The sequence below is a fragment of the Hemiscyllium ocellatum genome, chromosome 3, assembly GCF_020745735.1.
Source record: "Hemiscyllium ocellatum isolate sHemOce1 chromosome 3, sHemOce1.pat.X.cur, whole genome shotgun sequence".
NCBI lineage: Eukaryota > Metazoa > Chordata > Chondrichthyes > Orectolobiformes > Hemiscylliidae > Hemiscyllium > Hemiscyllium ocellatum.
Window position 1 is genome coordinate 90258460 of NC_083403.1, and position 27028 is coordinate 90285487.

General features: G+C 42.7%; 1 protein-coding gene across 2 annotated transcripts in view; it reads right to left on the reverse strand.

The window, feature by feature from the left end:
- The window catches only part of gtf3c2 (general transcription factor IIIC, polypeptide 2, beta), a 147463-nt gene that overhangs the window by 96850 nt on the left and 23585 nt on the right, over nt 1-27028 (reverse strand). For both annotated transcript variants that reach the window (XM_060851781.1, XM_060851791.1), the window contains exons 4-7: nt 23289-23395; nt 8932-9009; nt 4340-4438; nt 2595-2822 (exon numbers count right to left, since the gene is read on the reverse strand). In XM_060851781.1, the coding sequence (XP_060707764.1) occupies nt 2595-2822; nt 4340-4438; nt 8932-9009; nt 23289-23395 (512 nt within the window). The remainder of the gene's footprint in view (nt 1-2594; nt 2823-4339; nt 4439-8931; nt 9010-23288; nt 23396-27028) is intronic.

Genomic DNA, 27028 nt, shown 5'->3' on the forward strand with positions numbered 1-27028 from the left:
ATTTTCAATTAATTAGTCATAATCCAAAAGCATGGCAACAGACCCTTCGATCCAAAGACATGCAGGTCAGGTGAATTTGCCATGCTAATAAAAAAAAAATTGCCCAAAGTGTTAGGTGCATTAATCAGAGAGAAATGGTAGGTTACTCTTCACTGGGTCGGTGTGGACTTGTTGGGCCGAAGGGCTGGTTTCCACACTATAGGGAATCTAATCTAATCTAATCCATTTAGTCCACGCTGAACATAATCCCAAAGTAAACTAGTTCCATCTGCCTGCTCCTGGCCATATCTCCAAATCTTTCATATTCACATACTTAACCAAATAAGTTTTAAACATTGTAAATGTACCCACATCCACCACTTCCTCGAAGTTCGTTCCACACGCGAACCACCCTCTATGTAAAACATTTGCGCATGTCTTTTTAAAATGTTTCTCCCCTCATCTTAAAACTATGCCCGAGTCTTGAAATACCCATTCTAGGGAAAAGACAACAACCATTAACTCTAATTTAGAACAGATGATTTTCCGTGATTACACCGGCACCACTCCCCACCTCTTCCTCTGCTACATTGATGACTGCATTGGCGCCATCTCGTGCTCCCGCGAGGAGGTTGAGCAATTCATCAACTTCACCAACACATTCCACCCTGACCTTAAATTTACCTGGACCATCTCTGACACCTCCGTCCCCTTCCTGGACCTCTCCATCTCCATTAATGATGACCGACTTGACACTGACATTTTTTACAAACCCACCGACTCCCACAGCTACTTGGATTACACCTCTTCCCACCCTATCTCTTGCAAATATGCCATCCCATATTCCCAATTCCTCCGCCTCCGCCGTATCTGCTCCCAGGAGGACCAATTCCACCATAGAACACACCAGATGGCCTCCTTCTTTAGAGACCACAATTTCCCTTCCCACATGGTTAAAGATGCCCTCCAACACATCTCGTCCAGATCCCGCACCTCCACCCTCAGACCACACCCCTTCAACCGTAACAAGGACAGAACACCCTTGGTGCTCACCTTCCACCCTACCAACCTTCGCATAAACCAAATCATCCGCCGACATTTCCGCCACCTCCAAAAAGACCCCACCACCAGGGATATATTTCCCTCCCCACTCCTTTCTGCCTTCCGCAAAGACCGTTCCCTCCGTGACTACCTGGTCAGGTCCACGCCCCCCCCCTACAACCCACCCTCCCATCCTGGCACTTTCCCCTGCGACCGCAGGAACTGTAAAACCTGTGCCCATACCGCCGCCCTCACCTCTACCCAAGGCCCTAAAGGAGCCTTCCACATCCATCAAAGTTTTACCTGCACATCCACTAATATCATTTATTGTATCTGTTGCTCCCGATGCAGTCTACTCTACATTGGGGAGACTGGGCGCCTCCTAGCAGAGCGCTTTAGGGAACATCTCTGAGATACCCACACCAATCAACCACACAGCCCCGTGGCCCAACATTTCAACTCCCCCTCCCACTCTGCCGAGGACATGGAGGTCCTGGGCCTCCTTCACCGCCGCTCCCTCACCACCAGACGCCTCATCTTCCGCCTCGGAACACTTTAACCCCAGGGCATCAATGTGGACTTCAACAGCTTCCTCATTTCCCCTTCCCCCATCTCATCCTAGTTTCAAACTTCCAGTTCAGCACTCTTCCCATGACTTGTCCGACCTGTCTATCTTCTTTTCCACCTATCCATTCCACCCTCTCCTCCTCGACCTATCACCTTCATCTCCTCCCCCACTCACCCATTGTACTCTATGCTACTCTCTCTCCACCCCACCCTCTAGCTTATCTCTCCATGCTTCCAGCTCACTGTCTTTATTCCTGATGAAGGGCTTTTGCCCGAAACGTCGATTCCGCTGCTCGTTGGATGCTGCCTGAACTGCTGTGCTCTTCCAGCACCATTGATCCAGAATCTAATTATAACCCGCCTTATTTGATCAATAAGGTCGCTTCTCAACATACACACCCCAGCCTGTTGAGCCATTCTTTACAAGTCAAACCTTCCATACCTGGCAAATCTCTTCTGAACCCTCTCCAGCGTAATAGTATTCTTACTATAACTGGGTGATCAGAACTGGACACTACTCCAGAACAGACCCCACCAATGTCCTGCATAACCTCTACTTGACTTTCCAACTGCTTTACTCAAAGAACTGAGCAATGAAGGCAAAGGTACTAAACCCCTTTTTAAGCACCCTGTCTACTTGTGATGCAAACTTTAAAGAATTATGTATCTGCACCCTTGGTCTCAGTTCTATAATACTGCCCAAGGCCTTACCATGGTATAAGCCCTAGCCTTGTTTACCAGAATGTAATACCTCACATTTATCCAGATTGAACTCCATCTACTATTTTTTAGCCCATTGACCCATTTGATCAAGATCCCTTTGTACTCTTAGAAAACCTTCTTCACTATCTATTTTGCCACCAATTTTGGTATAGTCTGCAAACTTAGTGATGATGCCTTCTATATTCTCATCTAAATTTATCATTTATATAAATTACAAACAAAAGTTTTGTTTCCACAAAGAATCCACAAAAAGTTTTGGATTTTTAAAATTTCTTTCTTCTCACCAGTGCTCCTGTTGGAGGTCTCCCAGTTGCCAAATCTGAAGTAATGTTGGCTCTGCATACTGCTCCATCAGTTTATGCCTATCATCCATTCTTTTATTGCAATAAATAGCTGCATACTGACAAGCAGCTGAACCCTCTGGGGTTGGGCACCACTCCATACACCATACAGGACCACCTACAAAGAAGTTTATATCCCAGCGATCCTTATGAGCAGGTAGTGACTGGAATCTGCAAAATGAGAAATATCTACAGTACCCGAACATAACCTATTAAATCAGGATTAAATTCCTGCTCCTCTCTCTCATCATAACAAGCATTATCAATAAAGCATATGCTTCTAAATAGAATGCATGTCAACATCAATGGGCCAAAGTGACGACAACAATACTAAAGAGTAAAGGCAACACTTTTGCTTATTTTATTTGCATTCAGTTTAATACAACAACTTTCATTTTTATAGTAGCTTTAACTTAGAAAAACGTTCCAAGGGGTATAATCAAACATTTTCTCCCTTTTTTTAATACTTCACTTTATAAATTTAACACATATAGGATATCTAGCCAGCCATCTTAAATTTCTTTATTTGTTGAAGATCTGCAACATTAAAATGTCAGCATAGCAGTAACATTGCTAAATTGATGATCTCAAGGTTTGAAGTAATACTCTGAGGGCATCAGTTCAAATCAGTCCATTCATTCGATTAAATATATTTAATAAAATCCAGAATTGAAAACGAGTCTAACTAATGGTAACAATAAAACTATCACTGACACGTGCAAAAACCTATCCAGTTCACAAAATGTCTTTCAGGCAAGGAAACCTGCCAGCCTTACCTAGTATGGCCTATGGCTTCCAATCTCCAATATTATGGTTGACTCTTAACTGCCCTCTGAAACAGCTGAGCAAGGAAATCAGTTGAAGGGCAATTAAGGATGGACAATAAATTCTGGGCTTGTCTGCGATATGATCCCATGAAAAGGCTTTTTTAAAAAAAGGAACATCTGAGGGAAGGGGCTGCATCAGGTATCGTGCTAAATCTTTCTTTGGTGTACGTGATTTTAGTCAATTGTCCCACTGACTCAAGAATCAATCTGCTACATGAAATAGATGTTATGTCTGCACAGAGTTACTCAAGCCAATGTAGTTATAATTAATGTTTATCGTCACCAGGGAATTACCTCAGGGGTTTGCCCAATATTCACTGAGGATATGGTGAAAGATTATAAGAAACTCTGGAAAGCTACATGGAGTTTCTTGAGATCTTCAACCAAAGGTGAGGCAACTTATTTATAAAAGTTTACAGATCATTTCTGACAAGAAAGTAATATGTAATTCATGCTTCTGCCAATTGTTTTGTTGGTAGCAGGAACTGGAGTAAAACAGACATAAAACTAAAACAAAAAAATTATGGATGTTGGAATCTGACACAAAAACCAGAATTGTTGGAGACACCCAGCAGGTCTGGCAGCATTTGTGGACAGAAAGCAGAGTTAACATTTGGAGCCCAGCAACCCTTCTTCAGAATGGACATATTTTAGGGATGTATTCATCCCTCGGAAAATTATGACTTTTCAGATTCAAAACACCTTAAAAATTAATGCTGCTGCTCTCTCTGGATATATTGTTAGACCTTCCAAGTTCTTCCAGCATATTCTGTTTTATTTTAGATTTCCAGCAAGTGCAGTATTTTAATTTTACATTAAGTAAATGAGCATTGTTGCTTAGTTAATGAAAATTTGTCTTACCTTCTCAGTCTCTGAATTACAGAGTTTTCTCGAAGACCTTCCCTTCTAACTTTAAACAATGGTGAGATTCCTTCATTGGGCAAATATCTAAGTGATTCACTAAAAGAACATGAATTGAGTTTTTATAAGTTTTGACCAAGCACAACTATATGGATCATTTTATCGCACTGTATAAGGAATGTGATGGAATTAAATAGGTGACTCATATTTTGATATTGCTTTCAGCAAACAGTGGGTGATATAATATTAGATGATAGAATTGTTAATAAACATACAGCTGCTTCACTCACTAACACACGAACAGGGAACAGAGTACACTACTTGGTCCTTCCAGCCTGCTGTCATTTTTTTCATCTCCTTTGTAATCAAGAATCTATCTGCTCTGCATTACAAATATTTAAAGAATATGTGTCCACTGCCTTTTGAGGAAGGGAATTCCAAAGACACTCAACCCTTAGAAAGAAATATGTCCTCTCTCTTTTTTTAAATGGGCACCACCTTATTTTCAAGCTATGACTCTTTGTTCTAGATTTTCCTGCAATTCACATCAAGACAAAAACATAAACACTTAGGTAGCTATCAAATTATGCTGTCTTTCTCACTAAACGAACAAAGCAGTGCAGATAATATATGACAGCCAATTTTTACCCATACAGAGCCTAGTTGCTCAAATGCACAGAATTAAAAAAGATTCTAGCACTCTTAAATGACGATCCACACAACAGGCTTTTACCAGTAGTGATTGTCCGTATGAGCTTCCCTCTATTTCATTTTACCCAAACTGATCAAGATGTCATTCAATTCCTTTCTTCCTCATTTATTTATCTCTGTTATTCATCTAACTTAAACACATTACCTCCATTAGGTCTCTTCTCCTTTCAAGATAAACGAACTCAAACTTTCCCAATAGTTATACTCTTTCAACCTTCTAATGCTTTTTGGTGATGCACGAGCAGAACCTGTGGCTTTATAGTTACAAATTGGTGAAGATGGCAGGGCAGGTTGATAAATTGGTTGAAAAGGCATATGAGATTCCGAATTTTATAAACAGAGACAAAGAGCATGAATACAAAGGGACTGATTATAAAAGACTGGTTCAATCTTAGTTCTAGCCCTGACACTTTAAGAATGGTCTAAAGGTTTTAGAAAGGGAACAGAAAAGCTTTACAAACATGATTTCAGAGATGACAGACTTCAAGTACGTGGTTAGACTGCGAGGCTGGGGTCATTCACTTTAGAGAAGACTAAAAGGAGATCTGATAAAAATGTGCTCAAACTTACAAGGGGTTTACATAAAATAAAGGAAGCAACAACTTTTTGACAAAGCATGTCATTTGGAACTAAAGATAGAACACTTGCATGGCTACGTGGAAACAATATATGAGTGGGACTAGCAGCAGTTGCCATGACCTTGACAAGCCAAATGACCTCTTTATGTGCTGTAACTTTATAGAAGGTAAATGGTACAGAAGAAACACTTGGAATTCCCAAAATCAGATCATGGCCTCTTCCTCTCAATCAGAAAATAGATTCACCTGGTCAGGTCAGACACTTCTTGGTGCCAAATAGTGGTTGTAAGAACATTAACAAAATTAAGGAATGCATAATTTTTCTTTAATATTTTATCAGCATACGTAGCATGTAACTTCCCAAATCTGGATCAGTGGTGCTGGAAGAGCACAGCAGTTCAGGCAGCATCCAACGAGCAGCAAAATCGACGTTTCGGGCAAAAGCCCTTCATGAGGAATAAAGGCAGTGAGCCTGAAGCGTGGAGAGATAAGCTAGGGGAGGATGGGGGTGGGGAGAGAGTAGCATAGAGTACAATGGGTGAATGGGGGAGGGGATGAAGGTGATAGGTCAGGGAGGAGAGAGTGGAGTGGATAGGTGGAAAAGGAGCTAGGCAGGTCAGACAAGTCATGGGGACAGTGCTGAGCTGGAAGTTTGGAATTCGGGTGAGGTGGGGGAAGGGGAAATGAGGAAGCTGTTGAAGTCCACATTGATGCCCTGGGGCTGAAGTGTTCCGAGGTGGAAGATGAGGTGTTCTTCCTCCAGGTGTCGGGTGGTGAGGGAGCGGCAGTGAGGGAGGCTCAGGACCTCCATATCCTCGGCAGAGTGGGAGGGGGAGTTGAAATGTTGGGCCACGGGGCGCTGTGGTTGATTGGTGCAGGTGTCTCGGAGATGTTCCCTAAAGCGCTCTGCTAGGAGGCGCCCAGTCTCCCCAATGTAGAACAGACTGCATCAGGAGCAACAGATACAATAAATGATATTGGTGGATGTGCAGGTAAAACTTTGATGGATGTGGAAGACTCCTTTAGGACCTTGGATAGAGGTGAGGGAGGTGGTGTGGGCACAGGTTTTACAGTTCCTGCGGTCGCAGGGGAAAGTGCCAGGATGGGAGGGTGGGTTGTAGGGGGGGGGCATGGACCTGACCAGGTAGTCACGGAGGGAATGGTCTTTGCGGAAGGAGGAAAGGGAAATATATCCCTGGTGGTGGGGTCTTTTTGGAGTTGGTGGAAATGTTGGCGGATGATTTGGTTTATGCGAAGGTTTGTAGGGTGCAAGGTGAGCACCAGGGGCATTCTGTCCTTGTTCCGGTTGGAGGGGTGGGGTCTGAGGGTGGAGGTGCGGGATGTGGACGAGATGCGTTGGAGGGCATCTTTAACCACGTGGGAAGGGAAATTGCAGTCTCTAAAGGAGGAGGCCATATGGTGTGTTCTATGGTGGAACTAGTCCTCCTGGGAGCAGATATTTACTTCCCAAATCTGCCAGGGTCAGCAGCAGAAGCTCCCCTACGCATATCTGAACTTGCAAATTTTCCTTAAGGATGCCTTTCACTGAAAGTGGTTTGAATTCCAAATGAGCAAAGTTCATACTTCAGTTATACGAGCTTGATTAGATCCCATCTTGCGCTAGCTATTTACATTCTGCCTCCCCCAACTTCAGGAATGTATATAACAACTTTGAACAGGCACAACACGTTCACCAGAATTATACTGGCTTCAAGGTTTAAATTATGAGGATGGATTGTATAAACCTGGTTGCTATTCCTTTGCATTTTTAAGTTGTGAGCTTTAAAGTGAGTTGGGTACTTGGAATGTGGTTAGAGGTACAAAATAGAAATTGGAACCAACGTACAAAAAGTAGTTCGGAGGATAAATCCAAAGGTAAAGCTTCTTTCTTCACAGACATTGACATTACTCATGACATTTACTCAACAGAGTCAAAAAGGGTGGCACTGGAAAAGCACAGCAGGACAGGGCAGCATTCTTTTGAAGGGCTTATGTATGAAATATCGACTGTCCTGCACCTCAGACACTGCCTGACCTGCTGCTCTTTTCCAGCGCCATCCTTTTCGGCAGACTCTCCAGCATCTGCAGTCGTCACTTTCTCCACATTTACTCAACAGCAACACTTGGGGTTCTGGTACTGTGACTTCAACCACCCTTATAAACCATTAGTCTACAACAGAATTATAGAATTGTACAAATCAAGCCCTTTGGCCTAAGAAGTTTGCACAGCCAAAGCTACACAAAATCTACACTGGTTTCATTTTCCAGCACTAGGCCAATGGTCTCAAATGTTAGTACGTATTCCTGTGTTCATACAAATATGTTTTAAACGCCTTGAGGTTCCCTGTTTCAAGTACTCTTCCAAGCAGTACTTTTCAGATCGCGACCATCCTCTGGTTGCAAAAATGTTTCTTCAAATCCCCTCTAAACCTCCTTTTACCTTAAAATTATGTCCCCATATTACTGACCCTTTCAGTAAGGGGAACAGCTGCTTTCTATTCACTCTGTCCAATGCCCTTCAGAATCTTATACACTTTTATCAGGTCCCTCTCAACCTAAGAAAACAACTAAAGCTTATCCAGCCTCTTTATAGTTTCAGCCCTATATCCTTAGCACCATTGAGAGTCTCCCTTGCACTCTCTTCACTGCAATCACATCCTTTCTATAATGCAAAAACATAAATACTCCAGCTGTGACTGAACCAAACTCTTTTACAGCTCCAAAATTACCTCCCTACTCTTATAATCTATACCTTGACTGATAACAGAAACAGCAACTATTGCCTTTATCAGATAAATTGTTATCAAGTTAAGGGTCACCGCCCTCCTCTCTGACCTATCCCCTCCATCTCCACCCCCATTCACCTTCTCCACAGCCCCACCACTCCCCCTCCCATTTTTCTCTCCACCCCAGAGACTTCCTGCCTCCATTCCTTATAAAGTACTTTTGTCCGAAATGTCAATTTTCCTGCTCCTCGGATGCTGTCTGACCTGCTGTGCTTTTCCAGCACCACTAGACTCTGGTTTCCAGCATCTGCAGTCCTCACTTTTGCCTATGGTAATGGAATGTTTACAATGATCATCTATCTACAGATTGAGCGGGCACTGAAAGTAAATTGAATATACAAAAGGCATTAAAAACTGTTGAAGAAGGGATTGTCAACTAACTTTGAATTTGAATTTTGTGATTTAACTGTTATATTTTATACACTGATAGCTTTTTGTTGACATACTAGGGTCCAGTTCAAGTTTATAAAGAAGTGATTTGATGTAATATATTTCACAATGAAATTATCTGAATTACCTTTGTGAAAGGAAGCTCCAGTCCTGCATTAAAGGTATCCAATGTGGAAACACCCATGGGGAGTGATGTTCCTCTCGACTGTTGAACAAAGAATAATTATTGTATTTAGTTCTGTTATGGACTTCCACATCCTAACATTATGTGCATGGAAAATATAAGAAAAGAACATTACAGAGCTATTGATTTTTAAACTTCAACTTTTAAACCAACTGCTTAGTTCCTTTATCTTGATTCAATCCTTTCCTGACTTCACTTTATCTCACCAAACTTCACCATGACAAAGGAGCAGCACTTCAAAAGTTTGTGATTTCAAATAAACCTGCTGGACTCTAACTTGGTGTCATATGACCTCTGACTAATTCCACAAACTACTCTTGCGACGTTCACTCCCACCTCTATTTGCATACCTCCAACAATGATTTCATTTGGCCTCAGATGGTCACCCAAGGAATGTCACAAAGCTCTATTGTTCACTTCTTCTTTTGCCTTGGTTACGTACTGCCCTTTAATGACATTATTCACATGCATGCGCTACAGCACAGAGGTGGGACCCTCCAGTTAAGTAAAACCAAACATCCAGAAAAGCTCGCTTTGCCTCATAATCAGTTAAAATCAGTTAACTGAGTGAGAGAACTCCTAACTTCCAATAACAACTTATATTCTGAACAGAACACTATTAACGAACTGACTACTGTTTCCCCTAACTGAATACAATCCTATTAACATGCTGTTCTAATAACACAATTATTAAATAATACCTTAATCTCAAATTCACACAGTCTCTGTCTTCTCTGCTGTAGAACACAGAACATAACAGTACAGTACAGGCCCTTTAGCCCTCGATGTTGCGGCAACCTGTGGAACCAATCTGAAGCCCATCTAACCTACACTATTCCATTGTCATCCAGATGCCTATGCAATGATCATTTAAATGGCTTTTAAGTTGGCAAGTAAACTACTGTTTCAGGCAGTGTGCTCCACTACTCTGAGTAAAGAATCTACCTCTGACATCAGTCTTATATCCATCACCCCTCAATTTAAATCTATGTCCCCTCGTGCTAGCCATCCAAGGTTTTCACTGCCCAAGCTATCTATCACTCTGATTGTCTTATATGTTTCAATTAAGTCACCTTGCAACCTTCTCTCTAATGAAAACATCCTCAAGTCCCTCAGCCTTTCTTCGGATGACCTTCCCTTCATATCAGGCAACATCCTAGTAAATCTCCTCTGAACCCTTTCCAAAGCTTCCATATCATTCCTATAATGTGGTGACCAGAACTGTATGCAATACTCCAAATGTGGCCACACCAGAGTTTTGTACACCTGTAGCATGATCGAATGGTTCTGAAACTCAATCCCTCTACCAATAAAAGCTAATACACTGTATGCCTTCTTAGTAACCCTATCAACCTGGGTGGCAATTTTCAAGGATCTATGTACCTGCACACTGAGATCTCTCTGCTCATCTACACTACCAAGAACCTCACCATTAGCTCAGTGCTCTGCATTCCTGTTACAAAGTAAATCACCTCACACGTTTCCACATTAAACTCCATTTGCTACCTCTCAACCCAGCTCTGCAATTTATCTCTGTCCCTCTGTAACCTACAAAATCGTTCAGCGCTCTCCACAACTGTACCAACCTGTGTGTAATCTGCAAACTTACTAACCCATCCTTTTCTGCCCTCATCCAGGTCATTTATAAAAATGACAAACAGCAGCAGACCCAAAACAGATCTTTGCAGTACCTCACCAGTAACTGAACTCCAGGATGAACATTTCCCATCAACCACCACTCTCTAACTTCTTTCAGCTAGCCAGTTTTTGATCCAACTGCTAAATCACCCTTAATCCCATGCCTCTGTATTTTGTGCAATACCCTACCATGGGGAACCTTATCAAACGCCTTACTGAAATCCAGAACACGACATCAACTGCTATACTATCACCTACCTGTTTGGTCATCTCCTCAAAGAACTCAATTGGGTTTGTGAGGCACGACCTACCCTTCACAAAACAGTGTTGACTATTCCTAATCAACTTCTTCCTTCCTAGATGATTACAAATCCTATCTCTTATAACCCTTTCCAATACTTTACCCACAAACGAAGTAAGGCTCACATGTCTATCATTTCCAGAGTTGTCTCTACTCCCCTTCTTGAACAAGGGAACAACATTTGCTATCCTCGAGCCTTCTGGCACTATTCTTGCAGTCAATGACGACAAAGATCAAAGCCAAAGGCCTGACAATCTCCTCCCTGGTTTCCCAGAGAATCAGAGGTTAAATCCCATCCGGCCCAGGGGGCTCACTGATTTTTACACTTTCCAGAATTGCTAACACCTCCCTCCTCATGCACCTCAATCCCATCTAGTTTAGCAGTCTTCCTCTCAGTATTCTCCTCGACCACATTGTCTTTTTCTAGTATGAACATGGACAAAAGTATTCATTTAGCACATCCCCCATCTCCTCTGACTCCACGCACAACTTCCCACTTCAAATGTTTGATTGGCTCTAATCTTACTCTCGTCATTCTTTTATTTCTGACATATCTATAGAAAGCCTTAGAGTTTTCCTTGGTCCTATCTGCTAACGACCTCTCACTACCCCTCCTGACTCTTCTCAGCTCTCTCTTTAGGTATTTCCTGGCTAACTTGTAACTCTCGAGCGCCCTAACTGAGCCAACACATCTCATTCTAATATAAGTCGCCTTCTTCCTCTTGACAAGAGGATCAACTTGCTTAGTAAACCAAGGCCCCCATGCTCGACAACCTCCTTCCTGTCTGACCGGTACATACCGATCAAGGACTCGTAGTAGCTGGTCCTTGAATAAGCTCCACATTTCAACTGTACCTATACCTTGCAGTTTCCTTCCCTATCCTATGCATCTTAAATCTTGCCTAATTGCATTGTAATTGCCTTTTCCCCAGCCACAACTTTTGCCCTGCGGTATTTACCTATTCCTCTCCATCACTAAAGTAAACATAACCCAATTGCGGTTACTATCACCAAAGTCCTGACCTACCTCTAAATCGGATACCTGGCTGGGGTTATTACCCAGTACCAAATCTAGTGTGGCCTCGCCCCTTGTTGACCTGTCTACATACTTTGCCAAGAAAGGCTCCTGCGCACAATGGACAAAAACTGACCCATCTAAAGTACTGGAAATACTATCGTTCAAGTCAATAATTGGAAAGTTAAAGTCCCCCAAACAACTATCCTACCAAACTTTGGGAGAAGATTTGTAGCTCAGGTGCTCGTTGTTGTGGTTCTGTTCGCCGAGCTGGGAGTTTTTGTTGCAAACGTTTCGTCCCCTGTCAAGGTGACATCCTCAGTGCTTGGGAGCCTCCTGTGAAGCACTTCTGTCATGTTTCCTCCAGCATTTATAGTGGCTTTGCCTCTTCCGGTCGTCAGTTCTTGCTGTCCGCTGTAGTGGCCGGTATATTGGGTCCAGGTCGATGTGTTTGTTGATAGAATTTGTGGATGAGTGCCATGCCTCTAGGGAATTCCACTAGGCATGGCACTCATCCACAAATTCTATCAACAAACACATCGACCTGGACCCAACATACCGGCCACTACAGCAGACAGCAAGAACTGACAACCGGAAGCGGCAGAGAGAAGCCACTATAAATGCTGGAGGAAACATCACAGAAGCGCTTCTGTGGAGGCTCCCAAGCACTGAGGATGTCACCTTGACAGGGGACGAAACGTTTGCAACAAAAACTCCCAGCTCGGCGAACAGAACCACAACAGTGGGCGGCACGGTGGCACAGTGGTTAGCACTGCTGCCTCACAGCGCCTGAGACCCGGGTTCAATTCCTACCTCAGGCGACTGACTGTGTGGAGCTTGCACGTTCTCCCCGTGTCTGCGTGGGTTTCCTCCGGGTGCTCCGGTTTCCTCCCACAGTCCAAAGATATGCGGGTCAGGTGAATTGGCCATGCTAAATTGCCCGTAGCGTTAGGTAAGGGGTAATATGTAGGGGTATGGGTGTTGCGCTTCGGCGGGTCGGTGTGGACTTGTTGGGCCGAAGGGCCTGTTTCCACACTGTAAGTAATCTAATCTAATCTAAAAAAAAGTAGAGGGCCCAACACCGATCCTTGTGGCACTCCACTGGTCACAGGCCTCCAGCCTGAAAAACAACTCTCCACCACGACCCTCTGCCAATCAGTCTCCCATGGGGAACCTTGTCGAACGCCTAGGTCACATCTACTGCTCTGCCCTCATCAATCATCTTTGTTACTTCTTCAAAAAACTCAATGAAGTTTGTGAGACATGATTTCCCATGCACAAAGCCATGTTGACTATCCCTAATCAGTCCTTGCTTTTCCAAATACATGTACATCTTGTCCCTCAGGATTACCTCCAACAACTTGCCCACCACAGAGGTCAGGCTCACTGGTCCAAAGTTCCCTGGCTTGTCTTTACCGCCTTTCTTAAACAGTGGTACCACGTTTGCCAACCTCCAGTCTTCCGGCACCTCACCTGTGACTATTGATGATACAAATCTCAGCAAGAGGCCCAGCAACCATTTCTCTAGCTTTCCACAGAGTTCTCGGATACACCTGATCAGGTCCTGGGGATTTATCCACCTTTAATCGTTTCAAGACATCCGGCACTTCCTCCTCTGTAATCTGGACATTTTGCAAGATGCCACCATCTATTTGCCTAGAGTCTATATCTTCCATATCCTTCTCCACAGTAAATACAGATGCAAAATATTCATTTAGTATCTCCCCCAATTTCTGTGGCTCCACACAAAGGCCGCCTTGCTTATTCTTGACGGGTCCTATTCTCTCCCTAGTTACCCTTTTATCCTTAATATATTTGTAAAAACCCTTTGGATTCTCCTTAATTCTATTTGCCAAAGCTATCTCGTGTCCCCGTTTGGCCTTCCTGATTTGCCTCTCAAGTATACTCCTACTTCCTTTACGCTCTAAGGATTCACTCGATCTATCTTGTCTATACCTGACATATGCTTCCTTCTTTTTCTTAACCAAACCCTCAATTTCACTCAACATCCAGCATTCCCCAAACCTAACAGTCTTTCCTTTTACCCTGACAGGAATATATTCTCTCTGGATGCTTGTTATCTCATTTCTGAAGGCTTCCCAGTTTTCAGCCATCCCTTTACCTGCGAACAACTGCCTCCAATCTGCTTTCAAAAATTCTTGCCTAATACTGTCAAAATTGGCCTTGCTCCAATTTAGAACTTCAACTTTTAGATCTGGTCTACCCTTTTCCATCACTATTTTAAAACTAATAGAATTATAGTCGCTGGCCCCAAAGTGCTCCCCCACTGACACCTCAGTTACCTACCCTGCCTTATTTCCCAAGAGTAGGTCAAGTTTGCACCTTCTCTAGTAGGTACATCCACATACTGAATCAGAAAATTTATGGGCGGCAGGGTGGCACAGTGGTTAGCACTGCTGCCTCACAGCGCCAGAGACCCGGGTTCAATTCCTGCCTCAGGCGACTCTCTGTGCGGAGTTTGCACATTCTCCCCGTGTCTGCGTGGGTTTCCTCCGGGTGCGCCAGTTTCCTCCCACAGTCCAAAAATGTGCTGGTTAGGTAAATTGGCCATGCTAAATTGCCTGTAGTGTTAGATGAAGAGGTAAATGTAGAGAAATAGGGTGGGTCGGTGTGGACTTGTTGGACTGAAGGGCCTGTTTCCACACTAAGTAATCTAATCTAAGATTGTCTTGTACGCATTAAGAAATTCCTCTAAACCTTTAACACTATTATGGCGGTCCCAGTCGATGTTTAGAAAGTTAAAATCCCCTGCCAATTTCTGTGACTGGCTAAAGATCACATCAAGATAAACTGCACAATTTCTTAATCCTGCCACAACTCACTTCATGAATCGTTGGCATATGGCTAGTGTGCTCTTCATTCCAAAGAGCATCACTTTGAATTGATATAGCCCATTTGGGGTTAAAACGCAGAAACATCTTCTGCTTTTTCTGATAAAAGGTACCTGCCAATAACCAATAACTTTGTGATATAAGTGACTTGTTCAACATTCTCTGTACAGCCCTCCAATTGGTATTGGATAGGAGTCTGATTTAATTAGTGTTGACCTTCCAATAGTCCGCACAAATCATTGAGACCTGTCAGGTTTGAGAACTAACACTATCAGCAAGCTCCACTCACTCTGACTCAGTTCAAAAATGCCTTCGTTGAGCATCACATTCAGTTCCTTACAGACCTGTGCAGCTTTGAAAAGATTAAGCCTGTAGGGGTATCGTTTTATCAGAATGGCATGCCCTACTTCCACTTCATGCGCAATAGTATTAGTCGTAGAGATGTACAGCATGGAAACAGATTCTTAGGTTCAACCTGCCCATGCTGACCAGATAACCAATCTCACCTGCCATCGGCCTATACCCCTCCAAACCTCCTTATTCATATACCCATCCAGATGCCTTTTAAATATTGCAATTGTACTAGCCTCCACCACTTCATCTGGCATCTTATTCCATTTATGTACCACCCTCTACATGAGAACATTGCCTTTACGTCTCTTATGTCTTACCCCTCTCATCCTAAACCTATGCCTTCAGTTCTGGATTCCCCCACCCCAGGGAAAAGTATTTGTCTATTTATCCTATCCATGCCCCTCATGATATTATGAGGGTCACCCCTCAGCTTCCAACGCTCGAGGGAAAACAGCCCCAGCCTATTCAACCTCTCTTATAGCTCAAATCCTCCAATCCTGGCAACATCCTTGTACATCTTTTCTGAACTCTTTCAAGTTTCATAACAGCTTTCCAATAGGAAGGAGACCAGAATTGCACACAATACTCCTCCCCATTCTATTCCAGCATATGCCCCCAAACTGCAGAAACAAACCTTTCAGCTTGGTTCTTTGCTCCTGAGACGGATAGGTCACTATCCCATACTATTCTTCAATGACTTCCTCATCATCTAATGTATCTTGGGCATATCAAAATCCACACTATCTCTATTTGATTCCTCACTCTGCGGAGCAGTAACTGACACCTGCTTCTCCAGTTCCCTGTCTCTATTAAAATAAGGCTTCAACATATGCACATGATATACCCAGTACAGTTTTCTTCTATCTGCCATCTTTACCAGATAATTTACCTGACTCAACGTTTTCTCAATTTGATAGGGACCACTAAACATGGTGTTGAAGGGATCGCCTACCACTGGTAACAATATTAATATGTCATTACCATGGAAAAATGTACAAATTTTAGAATTGTTATTTGCCTCCTGCTTCATTGTATGCTGTGTCCTCTTCATCTGCTGTTTAGCTAATTCTGTTTAATCTTTCCCTTACCAGAGGCACATAATCCAAGTGAGCAATCTCTGACGTCAGTCCTTTCAATTTTTCAAAGACACTCTCACTTTATGCCCGAATATTAACTCAAAGGAACTCAACGGAGTCAATTCATTTGGGGCATCTCTAATGGCAAAGAATATAAACACAACAACATTATCCCAATTGTTGGGGTAATCCTGATGGCATACTCTTAACATATTCTCCAGGGTCTAATGCCACCTTTCCAAGGCTCCCTGGGATTCAGAATAGTATACACTTGACTTAAAGTGTTGTATGTCTAAAGTATCCATGATTTCCTTAAATAGCCCAGCAGTAAAATTAGTCCCTTGTCTGACTGAATCTCCCTGGATAGTACATACCTGCTAAAGAAAGCAAACAACTCCTCCACTTTCTAAAGATATATCAGGAACAAAAGAATGACTAGAGAAAGGTTAGGGCCAATCAAGGGCAGTAGTGGAAAGTTGTGTGCAGAGTCCGAGGAGATAGGAGAAGCACTAAATGAATATTTATCGTCAGTATTCACATTGGAAAAAGACAATGTTGTCGAGGAGAGTACTTAGTTTTAGGATACAAGACTAGACAAGATTGAGGTTCACAAGGAGGAGGTGTTAGCAATTCTTAGAATCCCTACAGTGTGGAAACAGGTCCTTTGGCCCAACAAATCCAAAGACCCTCCGAAGAGTCTCCCACCCAAACATATTACTCTATATTTATCGCTGACTAATACACCTAACCTACACATCCCTGAACAGTATGGGCCATTTAGCATGGTAATTCATCTAACCTACAAATCTTTGGTTTGTGGGAGCACCCAGAAGAAACCCAGGCAGACACGGGGAGAATCTGCAAACTCCGCACAGACGGTCGCTCGAGGCTGGAATCGAACCGGGGTCCCTGGCACTGTGAGGCAGCAGTGCTAACCACCGTGCTGCCCTCAATTCCAGAAAGTAGGAAAATACATAAATCTCCTGGGCTGGATGGGATTTATCCTAGGATTCTCTGGGAAGCCAGGGAGGAGATTGCAGAGCCTTCGGCTTTGATCTTTATATTGTCATTGTCTACAGGAATAGTGCCAAAAGACTAGAGGATAGTAAATGTTGTCCCTTTGTTCAAGGAGGAAAGTAAAGACAACCCTGGCAATTATAGATCAGTTGAGCCTTACTTCAGTTGTGGGTAAAGTGTTGTAAAATGTTATAAGGGATAGGATTTATCATCTAGAGAAGAATAAGTTGATGAGGTTTAGTCAATATAGTTTTGTGAAGAGTAGGTCATGCTTCACAAATCTTATTGAGCTCTTTGAGATGATAACCAAACAGGTGGATGAGGGTAAAGTGGTTGATGTGGTATGTATGGATTTCAGCAAGGCATTTGATAAGGTTCCCCACGGTAGGTTATTGCACAAAATACAGAGGCATGGGATTGAGGGTGATTTAGTGGGTTGGATCAGAAATTGGCTAGCTGTAAGAAGATTGTGTTGATGGGAAACTTTCATCCTGCTGTCCAGTTACTAGTGGTGTACTGCACCGATCTGTTTTGGGACCACTGTTATCTGCCATTTTTATAAATGGAGAAAGTGAAGACTGCAGATGCTGGAGGTCAGAGCTGAAAATGTGTTGCTGGAAGATTTTAACCTACTGCGAATCCTCTTGCAAGGATGCCTTCCTTGAAGAAGGTCTCTTCCTCCCTGTACAAGGATTTCAGTAAGTCCCTCTCTCACTGCACACCCCAGGTCATCGCCTGACCTGCTGCGCTTTTCCAGCAACACATTTTCAGCTCATTTATATAAATGACCTAGATGAGGATGTAGAAGAATGGATTAGTAAATTTGCGGATGAAACTAAGGTTGGTGGAGTTGTAGATAGTGCTGAAGGATGTTGTAGGTGACAGGGGGACATGGATAAACTGCAGAGCTGGGCTGAGAGGTGGCAAATGGAATGTAATGTGGAAAAGTGTGAGGTGATTCACTTTGGAAGGAGCAACAACAATGCAGAGTACGGGTTAATGGTAAGATTTGTGATAGTGTAGATGAGCAGAGAGATCTTGGTGTTCATGTATACAGATCCCTGAAAGTTGCCACCAGGTTGACAGAGTTTTTAAGCAGGCATACAGTGTGTTAGCTTTTATTGGTTGAGGGATTGAGTTTCAGAGCCACGAGGCCATGCTGCAGCTGTACCAAACTCTGGTGCAGCCGCCGAACGACGATTCTGGTCACCTCATTAACAAGAAGGATGTGGAAGCTTTGGAAAAGGTGCAGAGGAGATTTACCAGGATGTTGCCTGGAATGGAGGGAAGGTCTAATGAGGAAAGGCTGAGGGACTTGAGACTGTTTTTGCTGGAGAGAAGATGGTTGAGAGGTGACTTAATTTTTGACATGTAAGATAATTAGAGAGTTAGATAGGGTGAACAGCGAGAGTCTTTTTCCTCGGATAGAGATGGCTGGCACGAGGGGACATAGCTTTACATTGTGGGGTGACAGATATAGGACCTATGTCAAAGGCAGTTTCTTTACTCAGAGTAGGAGGAGCGTGGAACTCTCTGCCCGCAACAGTAGTAGACTCACCAACTTTAAGGACATGTAACTGGTCATTGGATAAACATATTGATGAAAATGGAATAGTGTATGATAGATAGGCTACTGATTGTTGCGGTGACCTGTGAAAACACCGAGGGCCGAAGGGCCTCTACTGTGCCATAATGTTCTATGTTCATATTTTGAATGTCCACACCCAGCTATCAAAATTGCTTCGTTTAATTCTTTCGAACTCAACCTAAGTCTGGCCTGGTTCCTTTGTTGTTTTTCTGAACCGCTGTCTACACGCTTCTGGTCCTAATTCATAGGCACCCAAAATAGCCTCTTTGACATCTGCATAATCTCTTGACTCCTCATCGGAGAGAACTGAAAATACCTCATTAGCCCTGCCTACCAGCTTAGTCTGAACACACGTTACCCACAAGTTTTCTTGCTACTCCATCTGCCTAGCCAACTTTTCAAATGAAATAAAAAAGGCTTCAACATCTTTCTCATCGGAATGTGGCAATGTTTTAACATGTCTTCTCCCTTCATCTCCATCCTGTTAACTTGACTTTTCTGACTAATTTAAAGTTCAAATTCTCTCTCTCTCTTTCTTTTTGCACAGCAAAGAATCCTTTCTCCCTTTCTTTTTTTTCTATCCCTCTTTCTCTCTTTTTGCTAAGACCCTTCTCTCCCTTTCTTTATCTTCTCTTTATCTTCTAACTCCAGTCACCTCATTTGCAATTTAAGTGCTTTCTAACTACACTGCACTTATCTATTTCTCTAATATACCTAACAGCTTGACCAACTCCATTACAATTTCAACTTTCCTTTTGTCCCTGGTTAAATCTAATCTAACCTGTTTGCTGATTCTAAAAGTATATCCTTCCTCAGTCTTTCTAAACCTTCTCAGCAAATTTGGGAAGGATCTTCAAACCCCAAAACCTCTTAACATTGCTAGAGTTTTTTTTCCCCTCACCTTTAATTTAACCAACCACAAGTAACCGAAAGAAAACAAACCTTCTAACGTTAAGTTTTATTTAAAGGTCTAGGACATTAATTGCCAAGCGTCTAAATCTGCTGGGATCTTTCATACCCCAAATCTGTCCAAATCCTGGACACGAGCCCCCATACTGTTATGACGCAGAAGTGGAACCCCTCTGTTAATTAAATCCAAACACCTAGAAAAGCTCGCCTCACCTCGTAATCTGTTAAAACTCTAGTGACAGAGAATTCCTAACTTCCACTATTTAAAGAAAAATAGCAATTTAATTTTCCTAACAGAACACTGAACAAAGCTATTAACAAACTGAACACTCTTTCCTTGAACGGAACACAATTCTATTAACATGCTTTTCCAGAAACACAATTATGGAACATTGCATTAACTTAATCTCAAGTCCACACGGTCTCCGTTTTCTCCGCTGTCTTCAATCCTTCATGTGATTTCCCTGGGTTGTCTTTCCTTTTTTTTACCGCGAGTATGTTTTACAGGATTTTAGATGGGCAGTTAGCTCTACGGCAATTGTTCTGCTGTTCAGTAGCAGTCGCTCTAATTTTCAAAATGTTTGCATTTTAATACTCCCAACATTGTTTCTTCTCATTAGTCTAATGTTGTCAAAGCAACAAGTTCAAACTTAACTGGGTTTAGTATCTTGGGCATAATTTAAAGTAATTGGCAAAATCTGAATTATTGTCAAAACAGCAACCAAAACTCAGGTATCCCATTAAGAGCCAATTGTTACATATATCTATTTTGGAACACCCCATCTCCCAAGCCATTTCCATTCGGGCAGCTGAGCTTGCATTTATTTTAATAGTCAGAAAACACCCTCTATTTTCAAGTGAACATTCCAATGCTTTCAATTTTGTAACACTTGGAATCAACTTCCATATACATACTTAAGCAGCTCCATTTTGTACTATCTGTCTCTCTATTACGTGATCAGCATTGTTACACTAACACAAACAGAAATTGCTGGAAAAACTCAATAGGTCTGGCAGCATTTGTTGTGAGTAAGCAGAATTAATGTTTTAGGTCCAGTGGCCCTTCTTCAGAATGGATTGTAGCTAGGAAAAGGTTGGTATATACACCGAGGGTGGTGTGGAAAAGAATAGAGGAGTAAATGATAGGTGGAGATGGAGCCCAGAGAGACAGAACAACAGTTGGACAGACAAAAGAATGGGTTAAGGTCAGCCTGGGAGAATCAAAAGCTGACAATGGGAACCATTAGTAGCAGACAATGGGTTGGTTGGAGTAGCAGCCCATATGACAACAAGGTCAGGTGTGTGTGGCATAAGCACATGGGAGGTGGTGTTCGGTCATTAAAATTACTGAACTCAATACCAATGAAGGATGCAGGGCCCCCAAGCAGAAAATGAGATGCCATTCTGCCAGACTGCAGCAAACTTGAGACAGAGATGTTGGCCAGTGTGTTGAAGTGGCAGGCAAGAGGAAGCTCAGGCTCATTTTTGCCGACAGAACGCAGATGCTCTGCAATATGATCATGCAGTCTCCTTTCGTCTCCCCAGTGTACAGCAGACTCATTCTGAGTAGTGAACTGCAGACTAAATTGAGTGAAGTACAGGTAAACCACTGCATCACCTGGAATGTATGTCTGGGGCCTTGGTTAGTGAGCCTTTGCAATTGCAAGGGAAAGTTCCACGGGGGTGTAGGAAGGTGTTAGGAGTGGAAGAGGAATGGACCAAGGTATCCCGGAGGGAATAATTCCTGCAGAAAGCCAACAAGGGAGGGGAGGGGAATATATGTTTGGTGGCAGCATCCTGCTGGAGGAGAGGAAGTGGTGTGTCATGATCCTTTGAATGTGAAAGCTGGTGGGGTGCTAAGTGAAGATCAGGAGGGACTCTATTGCTGTTGTGGATGAGGCATGGTATGGGAGTTGAGTTGGACACAGCTAAGGGCCCTGTCCACCACAGTGATGGGAATCCTTAGTTGGGGAAGATGATGGACATTTTGGAGCCACTGTGAAGAAGCTGGTATCATCCTAACAGAAATGACTGAAATGGAGAAACTGAGAGAATGGAATATGGTATTTACAGGAAGCAGGGCACATAGTCAAGGTAATTGTGAGAGTTGGTGGGTTGGTAGAGGATATTGGGGCCAAGCTTGTCCCCAGAAATGGAAACAGAGGCATTGAGGAGGGGAAGGGAGGAGTGAAAGATGACATCATTGGTGTTGCTTCCCCCTGTCATCCAGAATTGGAATATTTCACTTCTAATTTCCATCCTGTTCTCACCTTAAACTGGTCAATCTCTGAACTGTCCATTTCGTTCCTCACTGTGCTCCATCTCCACCAATCATTTACTCCTTTACCCTCCGACCACCCATCTTCAGCATATATACCAATCTTTTCCTAGCTACAATCAGCTTTGAAGAAGGGTTGCTGGATACAGGATGTTAACTTTGCTTTCTCTTCATAGGTGCTGCCAGACCTGCTCAGAATTTCCAGCAATTTCTGTTTGTACTTCTGATTTCTAGCATCTGTAGTTCTTTGTTTTTTGCTATGACATTACTTGTTTTACATCATGTTAAGGCTGAGGAATGTACACAAACTTACCAATGGCTCAATTCTACCTTACCCCCAAATTTTTCTTTCTCCTCAACTATTCATTCAGACCTCAGTTTACAACCAAATTCAAGTTCCGCTCAATTCTAACCAGTAACTTAATTTCTTAATATCATCAAGACTACATACTTCCACTTCCTGCCTGTGTCCTCGTCCCTTCACATCATTCTTGAATTCCTGGTCTTATTGAGTTACAGTGGATTCCTCTTAATCAATATCAAATGTTTAAAACCCTCACATTTACCTTCAACTCACTCCATAAGCTCTCTCAAACCTGTAACCGCACCCTCAAACAGTACAATGCTTCAAATGATCTGTGGAATTGACTCCATCAATGATTTTACCAAGCCGCATTAAAGGAACTCCAACTGTTGTGCATGTTCTTATCCCACATGTCTGTTAACTCTACGCTCACCAACTTCATAGCTCCCAACTCCATTATTTACAAGTTAATTTATAAAATTGACATCCTCATTCTATCCTGTCACTGTACCTTCATTTTCTCTTCTCTGCTGTCCAGACACAAGACTTGAGTAAGTGAACTGACAATCCAAAGTGGGTTTAATGACACCCTTTGAAAAACCAATTACCATTTAATGGATCATCAAATTCATCAAAGGCTTTTAACCAACATTTTGTTCAAAAATTATCTTTGTGTGAATCAAGGTGCAAAAATGATACCAGGAGAAAGCACTGATATCTTTACAAGACAAATACATGGAGCAATAAAAGGCAAAAGAACTGAAAGAACTGCAAACAAGAAATGTATCAATGGGCATTCAGATCTTGAGAATGTCTTAAAATGTTCATTTGGCTTGCTTTATGAAAAATATAGCACAAACCTTTCATTAATCTGCAACATAGTAAAATTGACAATATAAAACAGCAAAGCACTTACAAGTGCATTAGAATGCTTTGTTTTGTAATTTGAATAAGAAAATCAAACTTACTGTTTTCTTGTAATTGTTGTAGCTTCCCACACTGGTACCATTATAGTATTTGGGAGGCCATTAGCGAAATTTCCAAATAGCCGACGTTTTGTACTGCAAGATCTTTTCTGAAAGCAAGATACTTCAAACTTATTTCTTTATAGATGAGTTATCCCAAATAATCCAATATTCGTAGAGTCATAGAGTTGTACAGCACAGAAACAGAACCTTCGTCTAACTCGTCCATGTCTACCAGATATCCTAAATAGGTCTGATCCCATTTGCCAGCATTTGGCCCACATCCCTCCTGAACCCTTCCTATTCATACACCTACAGTTGCCTTTTAAATGTTGTAATCATACCAGCCTCCACTACGTCCTCTGGCAATTCAATCTATACACGCATCACCCTCTGCATGAAAAAGTTACCCCTTAAGTCCCTTTTAAATCTTTCCCCTCTCACCTTAAACCTATGCCCTTTAGTTCTGGACTCACCCACCCCAGGGAAAAGACCTTGTCTATTTAGGCCATCTATGCCCTTCGTGATTTTATAAACTTATATAAGGTCATCCCTCAGCTTCCGACACTACAGGGAAAATAGTCTCAGCCTACTCAGCCTTTTCTATACCTCAAAACCTCCAACCCTGGCAACTCCATTGTAAATTGGTTATGGTTGTGGAGGGCAGTCATCTCAGCTCCAGGACAACTCTGCAGGAGTCCCTCAGGGTAGTGCCCTAAGCCCAACAATATACAGCTGTTTCATCAATGACCTTCCTTCTGTCATTAGGTCAGAAGTGAGGATGTTCACCGATGATTGTACAGTGTTCAGCACCATTCGCGACTGAAGCAATCTGTGTTCAAATGAAACAGGATCTGGACAATATCCAGGCTTGGGGCGACAAGTGGCACACAAATGACAGACAATGACCATCACCAATAAAGAGACACTCTAACCACCACCCCTTGACATTCAGTATTACCATCACTGTCAACATCTTTGGGGGTTACCATTAGCCAGACACTCTACTGGACTCATCACAAAAACATAGTGGCTACAAGAGCAAGTCAGAGACTAGGGTTACTGCGGCGAGTGACTCACCTCCTGACATCCCAAAGTCTATCCACCATCTACAAGGCACAAGTCAGGAGTGCGATGGAATATTCCCCACTTGCCTGGATGGATGCAGATCCAACAACACTCAAGAAGCTTGACACCATCCACGACAAAGCAACTTGCTTGATTGGCACCACATCTACAAACATTTAATCCCTCTACCATCGACCTCAGTAGCAGTAGTGTGTAATATCTACAAGATGCACTGCAGAAATTCACCAAAGATTGTTAGACAGCACGTTCCAAACCTATGGCCACTTCCACCTAAAAGGCCAACGCAGCAGATACTTGGGAACACCATCACCTGCAAGTTCCCCTCCAAGCCATTCACCACCCTGATTTGGAACTATGCTGCCGTTCCTTCATAGTTATTGGGTCAAATTCCTGGAATTCCCTCTCTACCAGCATTGTAGGTCAACCCACAGCAAGTGAACTGCAACAAATCAAGAAGGCAGCTCACCACTACCTTCTTAGGGTAAATAGGGATGGGTTATCAATGCTGGCCAGGCAGCAATGCCAAAGTTCCTCAAATGAATAAAATAAACATCTAGGTGATTTATTTACCTTCAGAGCTTTCGGCTTCCTTAATACTTTCGCCTAAGTGATGACCATTACACTCACCTTTGCCCTGACTCTTGAAGTTCTGATATGCCAGTAGTGTCTTCCAACATGAAGATTGATGCAGTGACCTTTTCAGTTCCTCCACCAATTCTTTGTTCTCCATTGCTACTTCTCCAACTATCCAATGTCCACTCCGCCTCTCTCTCACTTTTTGTACGCATCTAAAAAAACTCTTGCAATTTATTTTATATCACTAGCTATCTTACCTTCCCCCTTCCTGATTTCTTTCTAGTTATCTGCTGCTGGTTTTTAACATCTTCCCAGTCCTCTAGTTTCCCACTAACCGTCACCATATTTTATGCTTTTTCTTTTAATTTTCTGCTATCCCTGAGTTCCCATGTCAGCCATGATTGCTTCATCCTCCCCTTAGTATTTTTCTTTTTCCTTTGGATGAATTTCTGCTGTGCCTCCTGAATTATCTCAGAAACACCTGCCATTGCAGCTCCTCTGTCTTCCCTGTTACGGTCCCCTTCCAATCAACTCCTGCTGGGTCCTCTCTCATGTCTTTGTAGTTAACTGTAATACTGTCAGGTCTGATTCCCGCTTCTTGCTCTCAAACTGCAGAGGGAATACCATCATATTTTTGGTCACTGCCCCCAAGAGGTTTCTCACCTTAGACTTAATTGGGGAACCTGTCTCACGACATTTCTAATTCCAGAATTACCCATTACCTAGTGGGGTATACCATATACTGCTCTAAAAAGAAACCTTGCAGACATTCCACAAATAACTTTTCTTAGCATCTCCTACTAACCTGATTTTCCCAGTCCATGCGCATATTGACATCCCCATGATTTTTGTAATAGTGCCTTCCTTCAATGCCACTTCCATCTCCCGATTTATTTTCTGCCCCACATCCTGACCACTGCTTAAATGCCCGTATAAAAGTCCCATCAGGGTCTATTGTCCCACAAATGAATTGAAAAAAACTTTTCTGAACCCTTTCAAGTTTCATAACATTCTTCTTATAGCAGGGAGACCAGAATTGTGCACAGTATTCCAAAAATGGCCTAACCAAAGTCCTGGACAACCTGCAACAGGACCTCCCAGCTCCTATACTCATTGCTCTGATCAATAGAGGAAAACATACCAAATGCCTTCTTCACTACCCTATCTACCTGCAACTTCACTTTCAAGGAGCTATGAACCTGTACTCCAAGGTCGCTTTGTTCAGCAACACTTCCCAGGACCCTACCATTAAGTGTATAAGTCCTACCCTGATTTGCCTTTCCAAAATGCAACACCTCACATTTATCTCAAGAAAATTCCATTTGCCCCTCCTTGTCCCACTGACCCAGCAGATCAAGATCCCATTGTACTCTGAGGTAACCTTCTTTGCCGTCCACTACACCTCCAATTTTGGTGTCATCTGTAAACGTTCTAACCATACCTCCGATGTTACATCCAAATCATTTATGTAAATAACAAAAGGCACTGGATTCAGCACTGATTGTTGTGGCATACCGGTGGTCATAGGACCCAGTGAGAAAAGGAACCCTCCACCACCACTGTCTTCTACCTTCTAGCCAGTTCTGTATTCAAATGACTAGTTTTCCCTGTAAGTCCATGTGATCTAGCAGTGCTAACCAGGCTAGGGGACAAAACAAACTGTTCTAATTATCAAATTATACACTACTTCAAATGTTTCTTGAACCTAAACTACACTCTACCCAAGAAGTGATCTTGGACATTTCTAAAGAGACTTGAATTGACAACAGGCATAATTCTTTTAACAGCATGTGTGAGCAAAACAATATATAATCATTTGGGGTGGCATGGTGGCTCAGTAATTAGCACTGCTACCTCACAGTGCTAGGGACCAGGGTTTAAATCTAGCCTCAGGTGACTGTCTGTGTGGAGTTTACACATTCTTCCTTTGTCTGCATGGGTTTCCTCCAGGTGCTCCGGTTAGAACATAGAACATAGAAAAATACAGCTCAGTACAGGCCCTTCGGCCCTCGATGTTGCGCCGACCAAAGTCTACCTAACCTACACTAGCCCAATAACCTCCATATGCTTATCCAATG